This window comes from Sturnira hondurensis, unplaced genomic scaffold, assembly GCF_014824575.4.
Source record: "Sturnira hondurensis isolate 20B ecotype Veracruz unplaced genomic scaffold, ASM1482457v3 Scaffold0023357, whole genome shotgun sequence".
Classification (NCBI taxonomy): Eukaryota; Metazoa; Chordata; class Mammalia; order Chiroptera; family Phyllostomidae; genus Sturnira; species Sturnira hondurensis.
In genome coordinates, this window is record NW_028095988.1 from 4252526 (window position 1) to 4279398 (window position 26873).

Below are 26873 nucleotides of genomic sequence, written 5' to 3' on the forward strand. Positions count from 1 at the left end.
ATTATTTCCAATACACACAATCTTAAATATGATTTTTAAACTCAGAGAGAGTCTTAACATTCTGATCTGTTGCTTGATGATGGATTGCATTTTTTAAACACTCCAATAGAGGATATAATAATACAACTATTCCCTCTCACATACATTTTAAGAGCTAGTCAGAAAAGTAGTTGCTACAGTTTTCTGGCTAGAAATAATTTTACTCCAGGGGGCTTAAATTTTTTTCTCTTTCTCAAAAAACAAACATACAAAAAACAAGATAAAAGTGAGTATTATTTCTATCCTTTTCCCGTCCTTCTTGCATTGGACCTGTAGGTTCCTTCATGTAATAGCAATATTTTATGGTTCAACTCTGTACAGTAAGTTAGAGATAAAACATGGCTATCAGTGAGTAAATGAATAATGAGCAAGAAAGAAATCATATGAATAAATTATGTAGCGTGACTGCAATATAGTCATCTTAGTTCTAAGATTAATAATTATTAAACTTCTAGTCCTAGCAAATTCAATGTACTAAATACAATTTAATCTCCTTTTGATAAAACAAGTTCATCAATACTGAGTCTAGACCCTTAGACCATGCCCTGTAACTTTCTGAAATAAATAATTTACACAGCTTATTTGCTTGCCATTTTCTTATTTGCTTGCTATGACAATCCTCCTCCCCCCCCAAAAAAAAAACCAAGAGAGCAAAATACAGATGTCTAAATGCCACAAAGGCATAAATAACAAGAGTATAGAGTTATATTTCCTGTTAATATTATGTCTTTCCTACACGCTCCTCATATTATCATAGGATAAACATAATCAGTAATCTTATTTAATTAATGTTACTTTCCCATTCACACATCTTAACTTCACTTGCACAACAAATCACCCACAACAAAGTACAATAAATAAGCATTAACAGGTACATCTGAGAAGAACCATTTGTTTTAAAAATTTTCTAACAAAACAAAAGATACTGAAGAAGAGAAACGTTTTAAAATAGTTAAGCTTTATTAACTACAATTTCTAGTGAGGTACTATTTCCATGGTGATGACATGGCACATTCACACTAAGGGAGACTTATTAGCAAAATTACTGCTCTAAAAATAGGACAGCATAGTATTACTAAGGTTTTGGTGGAATATTAAAGAAAGCAAAATCATAAAGAAATAAGGATTTAAGAGTTTTGAGAAATGACAACAATGGCAAGAACTCTTTCCATAGTTTACATAATAGCCAGGCATATAAGGAAATGTAATTTCAGCCCTGAAAACTGGGAAATTACAACATTTTGTGCTGTATTCAGCCATGTTAAAAAAACTGAACATTTATACAAAAAAAAATGCAACAGAACTAGTTTTAACATGGTAGACTTAGTCTGCTTCTGCTGATAATTCACACTTTTTTGACTTAGAAGACTGGATATAATGGTGTCCCAAATCACCAGCTATGAATAAATTCCACTTGGAAGTGCTAAAAGCAGTCTTATTTTCCTTTCACAAATTAAAGCAGACCAGAGCCAGACAGAGCTGATGTTAACAAAATGACATCTGGATAGTACAGGTGACATCTGCTCATGCAGAGATTAGACTGAATATTCACATGATCAAAGAGGCAAAGTAAAATAAAAGTAACTTTTATTTTTACAAGAAATTGAGCCAATCCTACCCTTTGCAACATCATGGATGGAGCTGGAAAGCATTATGCTGAGCGAAATAAGCCAGGCAGTGAAAGACAAATACCATATGATCTCACCTTTAACAAGAATGTAAACAACAAAACAAACAGGCAAGCAAAATGTAACCAAAGATACTGAAATACAGAACGTGCTGACAGGGTCCAGAGGGTAGAGGGGAGAGAAGCACAGAGTAAAAGGGGATGGACTCACATGAATAAGTATGAAGGACACATGGACAATAACTAAGACGGGGGGCGGAGATGGGAGGGGGGTGGGGAGCACTGGGGGGGTGCAGGGCGGGGAATACAAGAAAGAAAACTGTACTTGAACAAAAGTTAAATAAATAAATAAAATTAAATTAAAAAAAAAATTGAGCCAAATCTAATCAAGTCTATAGATCTACTATCAGTTTACAGGAAGTGATCTAGATAAACAGGTCAAATTGTACCTGACAAGGATACAATCAACCAAATACAGAAATGTAGAAAATTCTTTAGAGAAACAACCCAATTCCTTTACCTCAATATGGTAATAGAAAATGAATGGGAAGAGAAGTCTTGTGGTAAATTGAGAAATTTAAAAGCTGTATCAACCAATGCAATGTATGCATATCATTTGGAACCCTATTTGAACAAACTAACTGTAACGATGCATCTTTGAAACAATTAACAAACAATGGATACAAAAACAGTATTAGGTTATTACCAAAAATAACTGTTAATGTTGCTGGGTATGATAATAAAGTTATGTACATTCCCTTTTTTAAAGATATATGCTGAAATGTTTATGCAAAAGATCATAGAAATCCTGGGATAAGATGTGTAAGATGCATACTGTCTGTCTGGTAAGCTAAATGATGTACATGGAGGTTCATTCCAGTTTCTGTGCCTTTGTGCTTTTACACAATTTCCTAATAAAAATCTTAACATTTTATTCATAGCCATGATTTAAACAAGATTTAAAGTACAACCCACCACTGTTTGTCCCTCGCCACAGTTTTTGTAAAAGGACTATTGACATGGGGCCTCATCACCCTGAATTCATGAGCAGGGCTCCCCCTTGCCCATCTATACTGGCCTGGGAACAAGAAATATTGTGAACAAAAATTAAATATTTGTATTTTAACCCACAGAGGTTTGAGGGTTGTTACAGATTAAGCAGCGCAACCTAACCTCTTCTTGTTCAGAGGCCAAGGCATTCCATACAGATTCTGCAATGTCAGGGACACTTGGGTAGGCTTGTTCTCTTGCTTTAAAGTAGAATTCCTCGTCACTTTAGGAAACATGACCAGTGAACTCCCCACAGACACACTGCTGACAATATGCTAACATTCCTACCAGTCTTCATGTGATAGTCTCAACTCATAAGCAATTTATTCAATCTCTAAACTAGTAAAGAATTTGGGCCTTGACGATTTAGAAATGTACCTGTCACTACTCGTCACATGTGGCTACTGATTACCTAGAATGTGGCTGGTATGAACTGAGATGTGACACAAGTAAAAATGTACACAGGAATTTTAAGACATCTTATATAAAAAGGGAATATAAAATAATGTTTTAAGTTGTTTATATGTTAAAATGCTAATATTTTTGAGATACTGGGTTATGGAAAATATAGATTAAAATAAATTTCACTTGGTTTTTTAATCTTTTGAATGCAGCTACCAGACCATCTAAAATTACATCTGCATCTACATTTATTAGACAGCATGGACTTAGAAACACTAAACTTTGATTAATGATGACAAGCAAGGAGAAAAAAGAAAAAATGTATGGAAGAAGAAGGAAATAAAAATCAAATTTAGATAATTTGTAAGAATGATTTAATTGAAAAAGAAAATCCTTGTAAAATGCTTAATCATAAACACAGAAAAAACAAGTGTCTGAAAATCTTATGTAGTAAGCAATAAGAATGTAAGGGGAAAAAGCCAGCAGTACCTACAGTTAGGTTAGTAAACAGTAAATGTTAATAATACTCTTCTTTCCCTTAGGGTAAATTTTTTTCAATCTTCACCTGAGGTCATGTTTATTGATTTTAGAGAGAGGAGAAAGGAGGGAGAGAGTGGGAGAGAAACATCAACATGAGAAACACTGGTTGGTTGCCTCTTGCATGCACCCCAACCGGGGACCAAACCTGTAATCTAGGCAGGTGCCTGACTGGGAATTTAACCTGCAACTTTGCAGTTTAGGGCTGAAGTGAGCCATTCTGGCCAGGGCAAAATTTTAACCAAGTTCAGAAACAGCAATGAATATGGAAATACTTAGACAACACCATATAAAAAGCAGTAATAAAATCAAGGTTGTTTTCTGGGCTTTTACATAACCTACACATCTACAGTAAAAACTTTCTATGAATAGTTTTTTTCAGTTATAAACAATCTGTGCTCATATTAAATGAATCAAATTTTACATTTACACTTTTGAGTTTAAGGCAAATGCTTGGAACTTCCAAAATAGTGCTGCTGAAGAGGTTTTGTGTTAATAAAGATTAAAGGACCAAGAGAGCATCAACCTTCATAGTATCAAATTTTGAACTACACTTAAGTACCTGTTATACTGCTATCATACATCTTTTAAAAAATGAGTGCTTCTATAATAACGTTACACATATATATCCATTTAGAAGCCACTTCCTTTTCTCCCCTTGAGTTTATGTACGTAGCAGGGGGCCAAAAGCCCTGAAGTCGAAGAGCACAGAAGCCCTTAAGTACAAAAAGAGCACTTAAGGTTTGAAAAAACAAAGGGAAAATAAAGGGTAAGAAACCGAGATGGAGTAACATCCATCTGTTTGCTTAACTATTTATTGTACCTGAACAATCAAATCCATCCCTCCAGCAACCAAGATATGATAAAAGGAACCCTTACTTTCTAACTACTAACTTTGCTTTTCACAGTCCAACAAAAGGAAAGGGCACTGCCAAGTTTTTCGCCAATTAGCTGGCACACGAGGTAGCTGTGTGAATTCTAATTCTCCTATTTGTGTACAAGGTCTGATATATAAACATTATCAATGCTCCAGATTTGAGCAAAGATATTTAATATAAAAAGCACGCTCCAATTTCTAGTTAATGGTTCCTATCTAGAACTTTTACTCCATCTTGTGGAAGTAAAGAGTACAATCAAGAATTTTATAAGGTTGAAGGAAGCTTCAAAAGTGGAAGTTTTAACAATCAACAAAAAACAGAGTTACAATTTATGGTATCTTAAAAGCTTTTTCACATCTAGAAAAATCATTAATGAGCAGGATTAAGTCAATATAAGTTGTACAGTTACTAAAACTATTCTCAAAAGACTATTTTTGTAACACCTAAATATTCTAATAATAATGCTAAGAAAAGACTGCTTAGACAATAATACAAAATCTGAGAATCTATGCCCCCAAAATTAACTAGAGATGTGCATTGCTCTATTATTTATAATAATAAAAAATAAAAACAACAATAACCCAAATGTCCACAGAAATCCACTATTCTACCCAACATGCAAGTAGGGATCAAGTCTGCTTTGTTCACCTTGTATCCCAGTGACTGGCACAGTGTCTGGTACACAGTAGGCACTTAATAAATACTTGTTGCACTGAATTCTTTGGAGACACAAGGTGGCCAACTTTTTATTCTGTGAAGCGAAGTGAAGAAACTTAGAACAAAACAAAAAAAACCCCTACCATCTACTTCTACCATCTTGTATTTTTAAAAGAATATTTTAACTTCAAAGAGTAGAAAATAAGTCAGTATTGCCTATAAGGATATAAGAATAAAAGGTAAAGCACTAAAGATTAATATAAAGGTCAGTCATAAAAACTCATTTCATAGTTCTTCTTAATATTCTCATTTCACACTGGGATGCCAAAAACTTAAAGGACCTGTATAAGCCATGTCTGGTTTGGGGAAATCTCTGATCTAAGTTAACATTTCCCAGTTTTTTCTTCTGTCAATGGGGTCTCAGAACATATTCTTTATTGCAATTTATTGCAATTACTTGTACACACACCTTATCTCCTGTAGGCAAAGCACCACTGCATTGATTTCCTGCAAGAACTCTTCAAGTTCAGTAATTAGAAAGGAGCAGTATCTCAAAGCTCTAAACAGCCTCCACATACTACTAGCAGGTGTGAAGAGGTGACCCTCAAGCTGTATGTTCTAAGACCTTGCCCCACTGTTCTACCCAATAGTTCAGGCCCCACCAACCAAATCTAATTCGAGACTATCAACTCAATTTCATCATGTCCATCAATCCCTGTATGGCTTTTTATACTGCCTCCCTACCCTGCTTCAGATCCCCTTCTCATTTTTACCTGACTTCTGAAACCCTTCTGTCGTACCCTAGGCAACTCATACTCAGCCATCAGCAAAATCTATTCTGAACATCAACTCAAAACTTCCATGGTACTTTCTCATTCTCATTGAACTCCTACTGGCTAGCCTTTACACTTGAACCATTTCTTTTTCTTTTCTACTTGTCACACATCTCATATCAGTGTACCTGAGACCTGGCACAGGTTTATTTCTTTCTACTCCCAGGCATCACATCACCTTCCAAAAATTGCCCCTTTTTCTCAGTTCTCCTATACAGCAAAACTCTTTTAAGGTTTGTCCATCTGTAGTCCCTTATGCCTCTCTTTCCAATCTTTCTTAAACCCATTCAGTATTTTNGCAAAATCTATTCTGAACATCAACTCAAAACTTCCATGGTACTTTCTCATTCTCATTGAACTCCTACTGGCTAGCCTTTACACTTGAACCATTTCCTTTTCTTTTCTACTTGTCACACATCTCATATCAGTGTACCCGAGACCTGGCACAGGTTTATTTCTTTCTACTCCCAGGCATCACATCACCTTCCAAAAATTGCCCCTTTTTCTCAGTTCTCCTATACAGCAAAACTCTTTAAAGGTTTGTCCATCTGTAGTCCCTTATGCCTCTCTTTCCAATCTTTCTTAAACCCATTCAGTATTTTTCTCATACACTATGGAAGTTGCTCTTACCAAAGTCAGTTAATAGGACTGACATTGCCACATGCAACAGTGACTTAATCCTCAGCACTTGTCCAAGTTATGCCTGCCTCCTCTGAAAAATTTAATTCACTGGCTTCGAAAATAACACAGATCTAGTTCTCATAATTCATTAGTTGGTTCTTCCTGCTAGTTTATACTCCAACCTCTAAATGTTGAAATGACTCTGGTTCAGTTTCTTAAACCTCTTCACTCTTCTATCTATACTCATTCCCTTGGTGATCTCGTCTTATCTTTTGGCTTTAAATGCCATCTATACATGGACTACTCCTAAATTTATTTCTCTAGACCAGATGTTTCTCCTGAACTCCAGACTGATGTATCTAATTACCTATTTGATATCTACACTTGAATACCTTAATAGGTAGCTCACATTTAACATGTCTAAAACTCAACATCTGGTCTCCCCCCCCCCCCGCAAATGGTTCTTTCCATTTCTTTTCCATTTCCATAAATAACACCTGCCCATTTGGAAAGGCCAAAATGTTGAAGTCATCTCTGACATCTTTGTTTTTTAGATGCCACAACCAATTCATCAGCAAATCTTATACTCTACGTTCAACAGATAACCACAAACTGCACCATCTCCATTCTGGTGCAGGCTACCATCCTTTCTTGCTAAGATAACTGCAACAGCCTGCTAATTGGTCTCCTTGACTCTTCCTATGACCCCAAGGAGTCCGTTTTCAACATAGCTGCTGGAGTGACATTCTCAAAAAGTGTATTGCATGTCAGTACTTCACTCAAAACTGCGTGTGACTACACATTTCCCTCAAATTAAAAGTCAATATCCTTGCCCTGGCCAGTGTGGCTCAGATGGTTGGAGTGTCATCACATCAGCCAAAAGGTTGCGGGTTCAATTCCTGGTCAGGGCATATGCCTGGGTTATAGGTTTGTACCCAGCTGGGGCACTTAGAACAGGCAACTGATTGATGTTTCTCTCTCACATAAAAGTTTCTCTCCCTCTCTCCCTTCCCCTCTAAAATCAATAAACATGTCCCAAGGTGAGGATAATAATAATAATAAAAATAATAGTAAATAAAAGTGATAGTTTAAGAAACTTGAAAAAAATTCAATATACTTACAATAGCCTATAATGCCCTTGGCAGTGCTTTTCAACGGGGTGTGCTGCAAGAATTTTAAAACATGCAACACCTATTTAGTCAGGGACACTGACTTGTTCTCAATAAATAACTCCCTCAGATTGTCAAATAATAAAAAGAAAATGACAACCACCAAAACAATAGCTGTTTGGTGTGAGTAAATCAAAATTACACCTATTTTTTAAAAAAAATCAGACTGCCAAAAAAATCTTTTGGTGTGCTGCACAATTTCAGTAATTAGTGTATGTGTGCCATAATATGACAAAGGTTGGAAATTGCTGTCCTATGCTACATTGCTTCCTGTGTCCTATTTACCTTCATCTCCTGTCTTAGTTTACTCTGGCCATCAGCATTGCCTTGACATGGGACACCCTCTTACCTGGAATGCTGTCCTCCTGTATGGATACATAATTCACTACCTAACCTACTTTATATCTTTCCTTAAATGTGTCTCTTTTTCAGGAGGCCTTTCCTATTTTAAAACTATAATCCTATCCACCATTATTTAATTTTCCTCTAGAGTATTTTCTACCTTCTGCAATGTAACATATTTTATTTATTACCTGTCTCTCTTGCTACTGAATATAAGTTCCAGGGAGAAAGGGATATTTTCCTATTTTATTAAGGGTAAAACAAAATCTAGAATGTTCTGTAAAGTAGGCACTCCAAAGTGACTGAACTGGTTTTTTCTTCTTCAGCCTTTCACTTGACCTCCTAAAACTAGCTTTCCATGCTTCATTACTCGGGATTTAATTCAGTGGTCCCTTTGATTTTTCCTTCTCTGTACTGAATCAGGGCTGACTACTGTTTTGCTGATACTCAGAGTGGGGAATGGCATAGGATTCTAGAATAAAGAATTGTGCAAAACTACCAATTTCCATCAGTAATCCTGAAATCTGATTTATTCTAAAAAATAATTTACAGCTAAATCTGGGTTTTAAAGAAATAAATGAATAAACTATTTATATATGACATTTCAGGCAATATTTCCAATAATGATACTACTATATACTATAATCCCCAGAGGACTGACAGCAGTTAACAAATTAGAGATATATTCTAGACAAAGCCAATGATATGAGTTCAAATTCTTTAACTTCTGTGTCTCAATTTCCTTTCAGATGGAAACTGTTCTGGCCCTATTACATAGTGTCTTGTGCAGAACTTACTTGCGTATGTACTTTCTTCCCATTGCCTTTGATGATTGGGACTGTTTTATCTACCTCTGTACTTCACCTACAGTACACAATATTTAGCAGATAAATATACACATAAACAGACTTTTCTTTTAATCCAGAAATTTCATATGTAAAATTACTTCAGAAAACACGATGTTATAGAAAAATACTGTTTATTTTTTACCATAAAATAAGGCATAACTGAGTCCCAGAAAAATGGGAAAAATTACAGCGTTTCTTCCTAAGGAGGAGAACATGTTTATTTACATACTCAGTATTAAAAAAAAGTCATTTATTTTTCTTCTTCCCCACTTTTCCACTATGACCAAAATACCACTGATTTATCTCATAATTTAAAGATCATATGTGTGGAACTTCACTATCTGTCAGCATTCACATCTAGTGATACCAACACCCAGCACTTGTGAGTCCGTATTTCTCAACCCCATCCTTCTCATGTGTGTTTCCCCAGCCATGATGGGACTACTAAATATTCCATTTTAGTAAAACGTGGTATATTTAGCCTCTTACCAGTACATCGTGCACCAATGCTTGATAAGTCCAAGTATGGTGTAAAGGAGTTGCCAAATCTATGTTTCTGTCAACAAGGACTAATAAAGGCCTTTGGAAGCTGTAAATATATTTAAAAAATAATATAAATCTTCATACCAGTGTATACATGTAAAATTTTCTATTTTCCAGTATATGTCATTTTGATACAAACAAAAAGCACACTAACACATAATACTTTACTTTTTAAAAAAAATTCTAGTTCAGTCAGTCAACAAGTAAAGGAATGCTGTGGACTACTTACAGCTTGTGTATAATGCTGGATTATAAGTCTTAGGGAACTTTTTAAAGGAAAAACAAAAACTATAGAAATACTTTTACAGAATAATTATTCAAGTTACCGAAATAAGTCACTTCTACCAGATTTATATTTCACATTTTTGAAAAAAAAAAGCAAAAGCCATTGTCAGCTTCAGAGAAAATAAAGGTAGAATCTTATAAATTTACAAATGTTCAACAGCTTTATTAACTACAAATTACATTTTTTCTGTCAACACAAATTCAAAAAGGCAGACTCTAGAGAAGAGCTTCACAAAATTCTACCTCATTATAATTATATAAAACAAACATCATGCAATAAGTGTACCTAATTATATAATTATTCACCTACCAGATATTTAATATATTGTTTCACCCCACTGCTACAATTTATATGCGAAATAGACTATACTTAAAGTAAATTGAAACAGATGTCATTTGGTTACCATGTTTTCAAAAGGTATAAAGATGTGCTTTAGAGGCACTCCTGTATCAGAAGTACACATTAATTTTCAAGTCGTTGCTATTTGATTGTATTACGTATATATATTTTGTTCTGCTAAAGATCTCTGACCATTTAGTAACTCCTTACACTCTAATGAGTATAAGACTGTGAACTCTCCCAACTGCCAATTTTAAGACTAGCAATAAAAAGTAGGAGTATACCTTTACCATCTACCGTCATTTATTACAGTGACCTCTCACCTATCTTGGGAGTTACGTTCCAGAGACCCCCGCAATAGATGAAAATCCATGAAGTAGCAGTGCTGTATTTATTTTATTATTTATATATATTTCAAGGCTTTATACACCCTTCCCACACTCCTATAAACCTTTCCCACTCTCTTATTAACCTTTCCCATACTCTTATAAACACTTCATATGCTCTTAAGTAGTTTCTACACTCTTAAACCTACATAATTTTAACAACATACAAAATTCTATATGGGTACTCACCAGTGAAGTATATAGACGTCCCTTGCTATATCGCATTTACTTACTGTGGCTTCACTGTATTGAGGGTTTTTTAAAGCCTGTGATACAGTGAAGCCACAATGAGTGAACCGTGATATAGTGAGGGACTACTGTGCTCTAGAGCTAGGTGGAAGGCAGGCAAGAAAGGATAGCTTATGGCAGGGTTTCTTGACTCAGCACTACTGACATTTGGTGCTAGACGATTCCTCATTATGGGGGGTTGCCCTATACACTACAACGTTTAGCAGCATCCTATAACCCAGCCCACTAGATTCCAGTAGCATCTACCTAGGTGTAACCACCAGGTATTTCTCCAGGCATGACCAAATTCTTCTTGAGAATCTTTAGCTTACAAATGGATTCAAATATATTGAACAGTAGTCCATCAAGGTTGCTGACCCTTAATTAAAATAATTTAGAAATGCACCCAACAAATTAAAATTAAGACAACTATATTATAATTTAATTTAAAAACTATCCAAATAAAATAGTGCCCTTATATTGGCACTGTAAAAAAGGAACTATTAAGTAAGCTGTAACAGGAGTGATCGTTCTGTTGGAATAATCAAGGGAGAATTTGATGTTTCTGCCCCACTTAGTGAGAAACACTGTGAAGAATGACCAGCAGTGAAAATTTATGACCAGCAGTGAAATCACAAAACATAAACAAGATTTACAATAATACAGGAGCTGAGACAGTTAAACAACTGAAACACAATGTTAGTGCTAATTCCAAGTTATAAGACTAGTACATAAGACTGTAGGAACCATCAAAGTGGACTTGTGTTTATGAAAGGTTACCATTAGATTATTATTTCTGGAGGGCAGTTATACTCTATTAATTTATTCACATTTTAAATTTATTTATCCATACCCAAGGATATATGAGATACAGAGAGAGAGAGAAACATAGATATGAGAGAGAAACATAGATATGAGAGAGAAACATGGATGTGAGACAAACATGGATGTGAGAGAGAAACACTGATCAGCTGCACCCTGACCAGGAATCAAACCCAGAACCTAGGTATGTGTCCTGACAGGAAATCAAACCCACAGCTTTTTTTTTTTAAAGATTTTATTTATTTATCTTTAAAGGGGAAGGGAAGGAGAGAAATATCAATGTATGGTTGCCTCTCGTGAGTCCCCCACTGGGGACTGGCCTGCAACCCAGGCATGTGCCCTGACTGGGAATCAAACTGCGATCGTGAGGTTCGAAGGCCTGCGCTCAATCCACTGAGCTACACCAGCCAGGGCCAAACCCACAGATTTTTAAAGGACGGGATGATGCTCCAACCAACCGAGTCACCTAACCAGGGCAGGCTTTATTTATTAATTCACATAAAACTGAGGGTAAGAATTAATTTTTCCAAAATACTGTCTCTTCTTTTGAAATAATTCTCAGACATCTGTGTGGATTTCTTTATTTCTTCACCCCAAAATGTCCATTATTTTTAATAATCAAGTGTTAATTTTTAAAAGTATTTCTATTGAATCATAATTGAGCAGTAAGTAACTTTAACATTATTCACTCATGTGAGAGATAGTAACAAGGACAAAAATGCTTTACAAATCTAAGCTATTAGTAATCTAGCTATTAAAAATAGAAACTGAAACAGATGTAAGCATCACAAGTATTTCACTTACTTTTTTTCATTAACAAGAAACTAAGTGATAATTTGAAGAAAACTGCTTCTGACCTTCAAAGCCATATAATCAGAAAAATTTTTCCAACAGATGCTAAAAACACAAAACAAAAATTTCTAACAAAAGACAGTGAATTAAATATTCCACCTATATTCAAAAACAATGAGTCAAAACCCTGATCCTGGTCACCTCATTTTTAAAAAGAAACAATTTCAACTACAAGTATAAGAGTATTCTATCCCGTTAAGATAACCCCCAAAGCTCTACAAATGTTTCATTTTCAAGTTCTGTAAGTATATTATCTAACACAGTACCTGAATTGTCCAGCTCCAAGTGTGTCACCTGTGAATAGACTGTTTCTTGCATCTCTTAGGTTTTCCCGAAGTTTCTTGTCTAGTTTCTGAAAAAAGCAAAGTTTACATTAACTCTTAAAGAACAGTTTCACAGAACTTTATATAGAGTAATACATAATGTATTCTTGGTGTGATAACTAAGAAACTTGAATTTTTTTTTTAATCTTCACCCAAGTACATTTTTCCACTGCTTTTAGAGAGTGAGGAAGGGAGATAAAGAGAAACATCGACTTATACACCCCCACCAGGGACGGAACCCACAACCCAGGTGTGTGCCCTAACCAGGGACTGAACTGGCAACCTTTTGGTTTATGTGCGATGCTCCAACCAACTGAGCCATGCCAGCGAAGGGCAGAAACTTTGAATTTTTCTTTCTAATAAACTAGCAATCCTAACATCTAAATATTTTAACTTTTTCACTATTCAATAGCATCATAATTTGGACTTTAAAAGACCAGTGCTTCTTCTACCATGACTCAGGCCTGAGTTAATTAACAATCACTTTTCCCTATTTATCCTTCATGTACAGGAAACAGTCTGCAGTCATGGCCACCTTCTCAGCCCAACCACGTCTCTGCTGTGCCAAGGAAGGCGACCGTATGGTGGTGGCTGCTGGTGGCTGCGAAAGGCTCCAATGGAAATGCAATACATGAAAGAAAGCAACCGTCCACCAATCGATGACTCATGTGGGCTCACAAACATTAATGTATCTTCCTCCATCTTTTGGTACTAGTTACCCTCTTTCCTTTTCGGTAATTCTGTACTTTCTCTAATCCCTTACCTACTTCTTAACCTATAAAGCGAATTTTTGAATGCTCAATGTATACTAAATATTTTACTACAATATAGTGAGGTAGCCAAATACACCTCACCATTTTAAAAATGGTTATGATTGTTAATAAATATTTGCTAAATAAAGTTAAATATTAAATGATTTGGGGGATCAAACTTGCATAAAATACTATTTGGAGATATAAGACTGAATGAGGAATACATATTTTAGTAAGGGAAAAAAAGGAGTCAATCATTTTACTCCATTATATAGAAGTACACAACAATTACTATTAATATTTGGAGAAATCCTAAGTTATAATATAAGAATATTTGCCTTTGGTACTTAATAAGTAACCCATAGCAATCACATACTTAAAATTAACAAAAACATTTGAGGTACTGATGGAGAACAGCTGATACAATATTGTTTATCCCCAATGAATATTTGCATTAACTCACCACTGCTACCATTTCTGCTGCTGTTCCTCTTGAACATCTGATTATAGGAACAGCACCTATTTTGACAACAGATGTTAGCAATGATTTCCACACTTAATAATGAAAATGTATCTTACATTTTACAAAATATATCAACATCAAAAAGTAACATACAATAGATGTATATACAATTTTAGGTTACAAACATAAAAGCATTTATAATCTCAAGAGTAAAAGCAAAATTTAAAAAACAGAACTTCTCATTTATAAAGAAAACATTAGGGAGTGAAAATACTATTTCTATTTTTTCCCTTTTCCAATTTTATCTGATACCCCCGGAGGACATATTTATTGATTTTTAGAGAAAGGGGAAGGGAGAGAACGAGAGAAACACTGATGTGAGAGACAGTGACCAGACAGTCACTCTGCACACCTCACCCTGAAGGGGGACTGAACCCACAATCTAGGCATATACCCCAACCAGAAATCTAACTGCGACCCTTTGCTTTATGGAATGACACTCCAACCAAGCCACACTGGCCAGGACAGAGAGAATATTTTTATATAGTGTGGGCCAATCACTGTGATCAGATTTTTTTCAATGGATTCACTAAACCAGCATTTTGACAGTTTCAAAGAGTAAGCTGACTCTCTACTCACAGGATTCAATTCAATTTGATTTAAAGGAAAAGAATGAAGAGAGTTTAGCTAATTTAACAGTTTCTTACTGTTATTTTTGACAAATTAAAATAAAGGATTATAGTCTTTTTGAAATGCTAATTTAAAAGATAACAGAAAACACATTGTTCACCTAATTTAAAACACTCCCCAAAACTGGCTTCAATTCATTTTCAAATCAACTCATTAGACCTCTTAATTTCTTTAATACTCCACATTTTATCAAAGGTAAAGATCCTAAAATTAAAAAAAGCAACTTCACGCAAAGTTCATAAAACAAACTCAGAACATTGTATTGCAGTATTTATGTGTCAAAATCATTGCATTTCAGATTCTAAACAAAGCATGCTCAGCCAACTGCAGAAGTAACAATGTGGACTATTAGTAAATTGTTAAACTTTATTTTGTTCTGATGGCAAGTTATTCATTCATGTCACAAAAAAAGTCAAATTTTAGCCATGTATAATGTTAACCCTCTTGATTCCAACACACCAGAATAATCCCAAGAACTAGACATGGATTCTTTCAGGTTATTTTCTACATATAGTCTAAAGAAGTACATGTGTGCAGTATATATTTTTTTTTAAAAAACACGGTATTATAAATTTCTTCAAAATTTATAATATTTATAATTTTTCTTCAAAAATTTATTTTGAAGAAATAACCAGAAAGACTTGAAAACTTACCGAGTGTAACAAAAAAGCAGAAGAGGCTGTCAACAATAGTATCCATAACGGTTTCCATTTCCGTGTCTGTGATATCTGGCCTGTTAATAGCTAAAAGGACACAAATAAAGGACAAAAAAGTAAAATTTATGCCTTATTTTTATTAAACTCTTAAAATTATTATTAACTCCTAATCAATACTCAGTTTGATAACATATGTAATGCTCAAACAAGTAAAATTTTTATGCTTTAAACTTTACAGTATTCATTAAAAATTATAGTACCTTGGGACCAGAGGTGAGAGGGGAGAGAATCACAGGGGAAAAGGGGAAGGACTCACATGAACAAGTATAAAGGACACATGGACAATGACTAAGGTGGGGGGGTGGAAATGGGAGGGAGGTGGGGAGCACTGGGGGGGGGCAGGGCTGGGAATACAAGACAGAAAACTGTACTTGAACAAGAATTAAATAAAAAAAATTATAGTACCTCAAAAAAAATACCACCTCAGTATCAGTAGCAATGAGTACTATCAATATCAGAGTACTAATAAGAAAAAAACTACCACATAGAACATAAAATTTTTGCCAAACAGAAAAATAAATTTTTTTCATAATTTTATTCACAAACACTAGATAGCCTACAGAACCTGTTGATCTTTACTGCATGAAAAGGACAATGCAAATCAATTATGGCAAGACCAACACCACTCATCACTTTCTTTTATTATAATGAGTTACATGAATTTTCTTTTTCCTGATCTATTAGGCTTTACATTAGTAGTTCCCAAACTTCACTAGTATAAGAATCACTCTAGGAATATGAAAGAAACTTCTATGGAAGCTACTAAAAAGTGGAAATTCTTGGCCCTTTCCCCAAGGAATATTCCCTATGGATATTCAATTCTACAGATTTTAAATAATTCCAAGAAATACACAATTGTGACAAGCACCTTAGGTGATTCCTGGAGCTACACTTTCAGAGGCATTGCTGTGAAGACTGTCCCTGACAGTCACATACTTTGCCTTATTTGTTTTCCTGTCTCACAACACCTAGGCCCAGTGTCTGACAAGGAGATGCTCAGTAACCATTTGTTAAAAAATTACACTAAGGTATTATCTATATAATATTTTTATTTCCCAACATCCTGAATATGAAAAAAATTATTCAATGTAACCTGTAATTAGCATGAAAGAAAAGCAGAATCCAACTGGATATATCAAAATACATAAAGAGCTACTGTGTCTATGCAGCCAGAGAACACAAAAAACTCAGCCAGGCAATGTAGCATCTGGATGAAAAACGTGCTGTTACTCGGTGGTGGAGACTGCCATCTGCCCACATCTCATGACAGAATGGCGTAAGGATACACTATGAATTCTGTACCTTCAGTGGACACCAATCCAGGAAAACACTCAGCTTATTCTGTTAATCACTGGTACAGGTAAAATCTGTATGGGAGCGGGAGCTTCTAGACCCTTGGGCCTATACTCTCATCCCATATTCTGAACTGACCTGAATAGTCAAAAGCCTGTCCATCGGTAACATCAACTCACTTGTGATAACAAACAGGCTCGTCCAAGATAAGCAGCCTGAGTCTCTCTGAGGTAATAAATCTGCCTCCTTTACTAGACAAATTCCCAATTCATAAAATATAGATCATCGAATCCATGGCATTAGTATACCGGATTTATGTTCAGAATAACCTGTTTAAGATTAGCCAAAGCGCTTGCACTGTTTGAGAAGATTTGGTGCATAATTACATAACACGTAACAGTGCTATCTGCGGAGTAAGTGCCTGCATTTAGAAATGTGATTCTGCCATTTCCTTATTAAGTTACCTAGTATCTGAGACTCAGTTTCTTCATTTGGAAAATGGAAATATTAATAATACCTACTTCACAAAGACTGTAAGTAGTAAATGAGCTTATATTATAAAGTGCTCATACAGCAATCTATAATTATTATTATAACTACTCCACTACTTGAGATTCTGGGCAATTAAAGATGTGATTATATTTAAATAAATTTATCCCTTTAAATTTAATAATTAAATTAGATAATTTAAAACTCAATTAATTGTAAATAGACTTCTGTAAGTAGCAACTACCATCAAAAATTTCTTACATGGACAATTCAGCAAACACACCCTTTTATGGATGTTGTTTAATTTCTACAAGAAGGCACAGCCAGGAGCTCAATGAAATAAAAGATTCATGTTCTCTTCCTCCAGATAGCTTATCATTCCGCCCAGTGTTCCATAACAGGATACCACTGTCATTTCGGGCAGAACAATCTCCTGTGTGAGCATGGTTTACACACTGCAGAACATCTAGGATCCTTAGTCTCTGCTCACTAAATGCTGGTAGCTGCCCTGACAATTGTGATAATTGGCACTTAGACATTTCCAAGTGTTCCCTTAAGTGGGGACATACTCCCCATTCAAGAACCACTGAAATTCATCATCAAACATCTCAGCCCTTAAGTAGCAAATTAATGATTTCGCTGAATTGGCTAATCACATCTTCTTTGGCCTGCAATTTTCTTTAAAATATTTGACATAACAAATCAATGGACATAAAATTTCAGTTAAACAAGATGAATTAAGTTATAGAAATCTGCTATACAATATTGTACCTATAGGCAACAATACTCTACTGTACACTTTAAAATGTTGAGTGTATATCTCATGTTAAGTGTTCTTACAAAATAATAACAAAGCAACATAGACAATACAGTGTAGCGCAGAGTGTGTGTGTATGAACATCTGTTAATTTTAGTCTATATCTGAGGAATGGCCAGTCTACCCAAACTGGAATACAAACTTCAGAGGTGGTTTTAGGTACAATTTGACTCAACATCAATACTCAAATCGCTACTGTGGAGTCTAACAACCTATCTTTGAGAATGGCACTTATACTTCATTCCATAACAACACTACAGAAGCTGCTGACTCTTGTTTTTGTCTGATCTTGACAAACAGCAGTATCAGCCAACTTTTTCTGGGTGTTTACCATGTGCAGAAACTTTCCCAGGCATTTTACACACACTAATGCAGTTAATGCCCACAAAAACTCTGAGGTTGACAGTATTATCATTCCTATTTTACAGATAAGGAAGTGAAGCACAAAGAAGCAAAATAAGTTGTTCTTGTCCAAGGGTCAAAGTACTGAAAGATTTAACTGAATCCTATTATTAAAATACAGTCTTTTTTTGCCAGGAGATGGAAGTTGCTGTGTGGTACCTAAAAGGTCAAAAAACTGGTACTTCACTGAACTTACAAAACAGGTTTATTGAATAAGTGTTGTTTACATGTGACAGAACTCAGCCTGAGACTTGTATTCTTTGTGTGCTTTTAAAAATCTTATTCAGCTTTACTGCTGTAAACAAAGCTGGTTTCAGAGTGCACTAAACATGTTCATTTTTTTACAGTACACCTGTTTTTACATACCACGATACGAAACAAGCTCCTTATTTTGATTACATAACACAAACATATCATCTTCCAAAGTAATAAAGTTGAGATACTGATCAAAAACCTAGAAACAAAAGAAAAGGTTTACAAATCAATTTTACAATATTTAAAGCATACTTAGTTTGATTTAATCTACCAATGGCAAAAATGGGAAAAAAGTGTAACTATACTCAACAGCTAAAAATCATTCCATGTAACAAGTTGCCTAACCAGGCAAGCAAGAATGAAGAGTTAATATCAAAAAGTAATAAAAATAAGCCTTTGAGTAAGAAATTATTGACAAAGAGAGTAACAATTTCAGAGAACAAATTTATGGAGACAACTTTTTAAAAAGTATGGTTGGGATGAGAAGGGTTATCAATTTTGTGAAAAGAGCACAATTAAAATTTTTGTAGTCAGTTTAACCATGCTTTCCTAAAAGTCTTAGTAACTGTTTTTCTACCACGAACATTTACAAGTGGGAAAAAATTATACTAGTTCTAAGTGCAAATTAGGAGACAAATGAAGAAAAATAAAATCATAAGAAAACTACTTGAAACATGTTAAATTCAGTTAAACAAACTGAAAATCATTACTCTTATTTTTTATAGAATTAATAGACTTTGCAAGAGTAAGAACATTAAGACATAAGCCTTACAAACTACCGTATTTTGTTGTGTATAATGTGTATCCATGTTTCTGCCCCAAACTTTTAATTCAAGTATTTATTTATATTTAGATACTTGGTTTTTTGTATTACAAAAAAATTTTAGCATTTATTTTTGAACACACGGATATTATTATTGCTTTCTAGAGTTACACTTTCAATGTATAAGCATAAATAAAAGAATTAAAAACAATTATACAGATACAGAATTAGTACTACCCATGTATACTGCACATCATTACTTTTTCCCCCCCAAAATCTGGGCAAAGACATGTGCATTATATACAGCAAAATATAGGTAATCAGAAATAGTAGCAAACTATCTAAATCTATGAATGACCACTTTCTAAATCTGTTAGTGAGAAAAACTGTGAAATAAATGCATAGTTTAGTCTTTTATTTGCTATGTACCACTCCTGAGCATACCATTTATATCTTGTCTAAATTCAAGAAGCACAGGGCACGAAGGGCTAAAACCAAGAATATATTTTACAGATTTATTTATAACTAAGCTGAACACATCACTATGATGTAAATTGCTGTCCTACTGTGAATTTCATCTTTCTTATATATGCAACATAGCTTCTTTGGGTACTCTCTCCTAAGTAAGAAAAGTTCTAGATAGAGTATGGTGAATACTGTGATTCCAGATAAAACAATGTCAATATATTTGAGTATAATTTATGGCAACAAAACTGTCCAACTATTTCTAAATTGACCTAAAAAGACTATATTAATCCTGTCCTAAAACAAAAACTGACTCAGTGATTCACTTTTGTCTCTCAAAATCACTGAATAGGCTCCTTTAGTATAGTGTATTTCACCTAGGTCAAGTTGAAGATAATGTACATTATCAGAACTCTTTCTAAAAGTTCTGAGCCTAAATTTCTTAGGTTGTTCTGGTCCTTTGTAAATAAGATACCTATATCAATGAATATGTTTGAGAATATGACTAAGTTTCATATTAACAAAATGTTATTAGCTCTCTTACCTTGGCTACTTGTGGTACTGCATTAGCTGCTAGTGCTGCATTTGCAATATCTTCCAATTTACTTCTTGAAATAGCAGAAATAAAATTTAAATAATATGATTCATAGAGTTGATTCCGAAGATCCTATGAATACAATGAATATTTCATTCTTACAGGATAGTATAAAGGATGATCATAAATAAAAATCTTTTAGGTACTATAAGAGCAAGGTTTTGAAGAATAATACATACATTTAAAAGACTGGTTACATAAAAATAACAATAAAAAAAGTATCCCAAGAGAACAAAAGTTATAAAGATGTTACACGTGTGTATCTGTACAATATACATTAGGTATGACTAATGTATATTTCAATAAGTCATATTTTAGTTATATTATCAATAAAGTCCTATTAATTAGTTTTTCATAAAACTTTTGAAATAGTATGTTTGCATTTTTTTAGAAAATCCAAGAAATGGCTGTCATACATAGTGAAATGCTCATTACACTTAGCAGAAGACAACTACCTTCTACTGTTCTGATCATGAAATGATACAACGAATACCTGTCACCATGCAGACATAATTCCAGTACCACTCCACAAATATTTCTTCTCATTCAGCCAAAAGCAGTATAATTGAAAGTTATACAAGTTCTTAAATAAAATGTACTTATCTTCTTAAACTCCAGGCAAACGACCTCTAAATAATCGTATTTTTTCAAACCTAAGATACTGTCAATTTTAACAGGTACCACTATTTTACGTAACACTGAGTTAATGCTACCAATAAATTCTATAACACTCCACCAATTTTCAGATGCATCTGAGTTCAGAGATGTTAAAATGTGAAAAGCCGGAGCCTGTTTAAGGAAGGTGGCTGAGCAGGGCAGTGGCTCCACAAAGGCTGGGAAATTCATTGAAGGACTGAGAATTGAGAGGACTGGGAAAATGTGTAAATATGTTGAGGACATTCAAAGACATATTTGTCACTGTTGGAAAAAGAAGTTACAAACTTGTAAAGGAAAGAGGAAAAGACAGAATGAATCCTGTACTTCTGAACTGAAACAGTTTTGGAGGTTATTTATTTATCTATCTAGAGAGATAAGTAAGAAGAATTATAGAACTGAATACAGATATAAAAGTGTGTGCATATGTACATACATATATTTCTTAGCTCTGTTCAGTGAGAGAGCCTAAGAACTCTGACATCCTAGTACCAATGCCCACATGCTGATTATTCTAAATACTGTTCTCTACCCAAAGCCACCAGGGCTTTTTAGGCACAGGGTGAAACCTGGGCTGGGACAGAGAAAGTACAAGATGAGACTGGAACATTTTATTGTGCCAGAAAATTAAGGAAGTGGTCAAAGAATGACGGAGACATTTCAAAAGTACTCAAAAGCTGAGCAAGGTTGCAAGATACAAGCTCAATAAGTCAACTGGGTATCTATACACCTTCAATGAACAATCCTAAAAATTAAATTTAGAAAACAATTCCACACAACAGTATTAAGAAATATAAAGAATTTAGTAAAAGAAGTGCAAAACATATTCTGCACATGACAGAACATTACTGACAGAAATTAAAGATCAAAATGAATGGATGGATATTACATATTCACACATCACAAAAATTAATATTAAGATGGCAATACTCTCAAAATAGAGCTATAGATTCAGTGCAATCTCTATCAGAACTCCATGTGGCTTCTTTATAGAAATTGACAAGTTAATCCTAAAATTAATATGGAAATTCCTGGGATCCAAAAAGCCAAAATGATGTTGAAAATAAAGTTGAAAGTTGAACTCAACTTCCCACTTTCAAAACTTGTTACAGATCAAGAGTAATCAAGATAGTTTGGTACTGGCATAGAGGTCAATGGAATAGAACTGAGAGTCCAGAAATAAACCAATGTATCCACTGTTACACACCTTACCTCATACCATATGTAAAAATCCTGGAAGAAAACAAGAGATTTGGCAGTGGTTTCTTAAATAGGACACCAAAAGTGTCACATCTTGTACAAGTAACTAAAGAAAAAATAAACTTAAGTTTAAAACCAAAATAAAAACATTTTGTACTCCAAAGGATACCATTAAGAGAGTGAAAAATACCACAAAATGGGAGAAAATATTTGCAAGTAATATACTCAATAGGGTCCAGTATCCAAAACATGTAAAGCCCCCTAACAACACAATAATAAAAAGGCAACCCAATTAAAAACTGGACAAGGGATCTGAATAGACATTTCTCCAAAAATACACAAATGGCTAAAAATACATTAAATGACATTTAATTAGTTATCAGGGAAATGCAAATCAAAACCACAATTAAAGATTACTTTGTATCTACTAGGACGGCTATACATGTGTATACAGAGACTTGTATGCAAATGTTTCTAACAGCCAAAAGGTGGAAGGGACCCAAATATTTATCAATGAATGGATAAACAAAATTTGGTATAGTCCCACAGTAGAATATTATTCAGTAATAAAAAGAAATGAAGTACTGATACTAGTGAACCTTGAAAACATTATAACAAAAGAAAGAAGTTGGACACAACAAACCACGTGTATGATTCCATTCATATGGAATATCCAAAATAGGCAAATATATGGAAACAAAAAATAGCTTGGGGTGGAGGATTTAATAGTTGAGGAGGTGCAAATGTTCTAAGGTTGATTATAGTGACAGTTGCATGACTCTGTGAATATACTGAAAACCACTGAACTGTGTACTTTAAATGGATGAATTTTATGGTGTGTGAACTATATTTCAATAAAGCTGTTACAAAAAGAGAAAAGAGGAAGAGACTAATAAATTGTACCTCTTTTAAAAATGGAATAGTTGGGTTTATGCAGAGAAAGCCAAGCATCATTAGCTACATAGAACACAAAACATACGATCTTCATTAACTTTCATTAGTAACTTTATTCAACAGTAAATAATAGATGCTTGTGGTATGTGGCAGACACTGCTGGCTACCTATAGAACAACCATTTTTCCCCTTTTCCTTGCTAAAAGAATCCAGATTTTGTTTTAGATGAGCAATATGCTCATCTAAATATTAACTTTCACAGCCTCCATTGAAGCTAATTCTACCCAGGGGAGGCATAACTGGAAGCCTCTTGCGAGTTTCTGGGAAAGCTTAGCTTTCCTAATCAAAATGAATAGTCAGGATTGGCATAACCATTTCCCCCTTCTCTTGCCTTGAGGGAAGATGTGATGTCTACAGCTGCAGCTACCACCTTGCATCTGTGAAGTAATAAGCAAGACCATGAAAAGCAACAAACAAAAGGTGACAGATCAGAAAGAAAGATGGAGCCTGAGTCTCTGTTAACCTCATAAAGCTGTACTAGCCAGGGCTGCCTACTTTTAGGCTTCCTATTATCTTAGAAAAATAAAACCCTATTTTTAAAGGTATATAGCTAGCTTTTCTGTTTTTTGTTTTTAAAGCTAGATTCAGTCTTAATCCGCATATGCTTCTTCACCAAGAATTGTTAATCTGTCAATCTAGTATCTAAAATTCAAAGATAGTCTCAAAGACCAAAGTGGGAAATTGAGTAAGGGAATTTCTGATTTTTCATAGTGGATAACTAGTATTTTTTAAATCTGTTTGCACATTCCAGAGCCAGGAAAATGAGAACTCAACTCACATTACCTGGCACATTCTGTCAATATTTTCTTCAGTTGGCATTACAAAATACACAGCAGGAACATCTGGAATAGGATCTCGATCAGAGTGCAAAAGCCTAGAAGACAAAAGGACATTAAACTATTTAAAAGTCACTTATCTAAAAAGATAGTTTAAAACAATATTTCTCTGACTAGGAGCTCACTAATTTAAGAACAGTAAGCAGCACTCTACAAGCTGCAATTATTCATTTAACCCAGCTTTCTCCTTACATCAGTGTTACCATCATGTATTAGTAAGACCCTCGTCTCTTCTTAATCTTCATTTCTTCTACTCCAATTGCCTTACTCTTAATACCTCTTAAGGTCTTCAACCAATACTCTCCTTGAATAAGAACTAAAGCACATTCAAATCAATTTTATTCCCATTTTTCATACAAAAATGTTTGGGGGACACTGAGTGGGAGGAAAGTAAAGTTCTCCAAGAGAGGAAAAACAGCCTTAAGAAACAATGAAAACAATTAATTATAAATAAAGTTAAATATATTTTAAAAATAAAAGGTATATAATGCTTCCGTAAGACAATTTGTGTTTTGTATTTATTGCTAGGAAAGAGAATGCATAAAAGATCATCTGAGCATCTCAAATATTTTTATCACTTGATAATTTTATTTTTGATAATCCAAAGCATATTCATTCATTCAAATATCCAATATCAAATCACAAAATTTCTTTACTCTTCATTGTAAGATTTTATCATGGTTGGAAACATGGTAACATTCTATTTCTATAATATTTATAGTCATCTTTCTATAAGCAGTTTTCTAGGTACCATCTTCTATACACATCCTTCACCATTGAGGTGCATGCAATTTATTTACCAAACATATCAGAAGCAATATAATCAAAAAAATTCAATAGTTAAGAAGACAACATAGATAACTTCCTATGGTGATTAACAGTCATTATTTCATAGTTACTTAAATTTTTCATATTAATGGTAAACTACTTTAGATATTTGTCTTTTTTTTAAGTGTATTTAAATTAAAGGAATAAAAAATTTGCAGAGCTGGTAGAGACCTTAAGACAACTAGTTCTCTTCCTTCACATAAAAGGGTAAATGAATCTGTAGGAAAAGATACAAGAGAGAACACTTCTGAATTTAGAAAGCCTTAGACTGCTGATTATAACTTCAGAAGTAAAAGGTTGAATAAAAGAAGAAAAAAAATGTTCTATACAAGTACTGTAACTTAACATTATTTACTCTATCAATGTACCTTAACATGATTTTAGGGTGGCCTAAGAAATCTTTAACAATGTATCTGAAAACAAATGCCATTATTAGAAAAAAGTTAACACTCACAAATGCAGAGTGATTCCCATATCTCTCAGTTCCTTCACGGATAGCAGAGGAGAGATGATATCTTGGCCAAATCTGTCATAAATGAGCACCTAGTAAAAACATTATTTTTTAATCATTATTAGTTAATAGTCAATAGAGTTAATAGTCAATAGAGAACTCATAAGACAATGCTTAAATACATTTTGTTTTAATAAATCGAGTATACTGAGTTGTTCCTCAATTTAATATTTTCCACCAAAATGTCTATTCATGCAGTAATCCAGCCTTAAAAGCATTTTTTGGCTAAAATACATGAATAATTATATAAATTTCTTCTTATGGACTTCTTTTTCTAGGTTATAATATATACTAGAGGACTTCCAATCAAGATTACAGAGAAGATAAATGCTGTGCTTGTTCCCTCCCACAACCACATCAAAATTTCAACTAAATTACAGAACCACCACCCTTGAGAACCACCTGAAGAGTAGCTGTATGGAAGCCCCATGACTGAGGATATAAAGAAGAAGCCATGCTGAGACCGGTAGGAGGGGCAGAGAGGGGGAACAGGGTGATCTCACACTCATGTGTGGTAGTTAAGAATTAGGATGGTTATCTTGGCAGTGGAGATACCCCCAGAAGAAAGAAGGATCCCAGCCCACAGCACCAGTTCTGAGAAGAGCCCCCAAAACATCAGGCTGTGAAATCCAGCAGGGACTGTGTCCAATAAAGGGAGGAGGGGGTTGGGGGTCTCTTGCTGTAGAGCTAGGTAGGCATTGCCAGCCTTAAAGGACCTGAAACAAACTCACTCGCTCTCCGACTCACAAACTCTGGGCTCCAGCCCAGAGTAGCTGCTTGAAAACCACTAGTGACATAGGGTGAAGAACTTAGTTATCTGGATTCAAGGAGAGGGCTGAAACCAAACTGCTGGCAGTTACCACTGCTCCTTTGTAGAGTCCTCCCCTCACCAGCTGTAGGTGCAGGCGGGTGCTAAATCTGCGTCTCCATCAAACTGGACTCACCCTGGTGATTCTCTGAAAACCCGCCTCACTCAACCCATGCACCAGCCTGAATTTCTTTTAGTGGCCGCACCTCACAAACTGCTGGCCTTGGCCCACCATACCTTGGACTTTACTGAAATCTCAAAGTACACAAACCCTAAACAAGCAGGGGCTGGCTTTGGCATTCCCCACACTTCTTGCTAAGCAGACCCTGCCACCAGTGGCAGTCAGCCTCATTTTGCAGTATAGCCACTCCCAGGAACCTCCAAATGCAGCAGTACAGGCTGCAAATGACTAACAATTACTTTGTAATTCATAAGAGGTGGCCCTGGCCAGGCCAAGGTATCAGCTGACCAGGGCTAGCACAGGATTACCTCCTAAGAGGCCCCAGAACAAACACACCCAGTGGCCAGCTTCAGACCATATGAGAGCACCATCCAATTAGCTTCATAAACAACACACCCAAAGGCTGGACTTGGCAGGCA

General features: G+C 34.8%; 1 protein-coding gene across 3 annotated transcripts in view; it reads right to left on the minus strand.

Moving 5' to 3' along the window:
• The window catches only part of SCFD1 (sec1 family domain containing 1), a 112696-nt gene that overhangs the window by 74308 nt on the left and 11515 nt on the right, over positions 1 to 26873 (minus strand). For 2 of the 3 annotated variants that reach the window (XM_037037418.1, XM_037037419.1), the window contains 8 exons: positions 25409 to 25497; positions 24074 to 24164; positions 20432 to 20554; positions 18771 to 18858; positions 15341 to 15430; positions 13998 to 14053; positions 12726 to 12811; positions 9493 to 9592 (listed from right to left, as the gene is read on the minus strand). In XM_037037418.1, the coding sequence (XP_036893313.1) occupies positions 9493 to 9592; positions 12726 to 12811; positions 13998 to 14053; positions 15341 to 15430; positions 18771 to 18858; positions 20432 to 20554; positions 24074 to 24164; positions 25409 to 25497 (723 nt within the window). The remainder of the gene's footprint in view (positions 1 to 9492; positions 9593 to 12725; positions 12812 to 13997; positions 14054 to 15340; positions 15431 to 18770; positions 18859 to 20431; positions 20555 to 24073; positions 24165 to 25408; positions 25498 to 26873) is intronic. The other variant, XM_037037420.1, reaches the window with a different exon arrangement.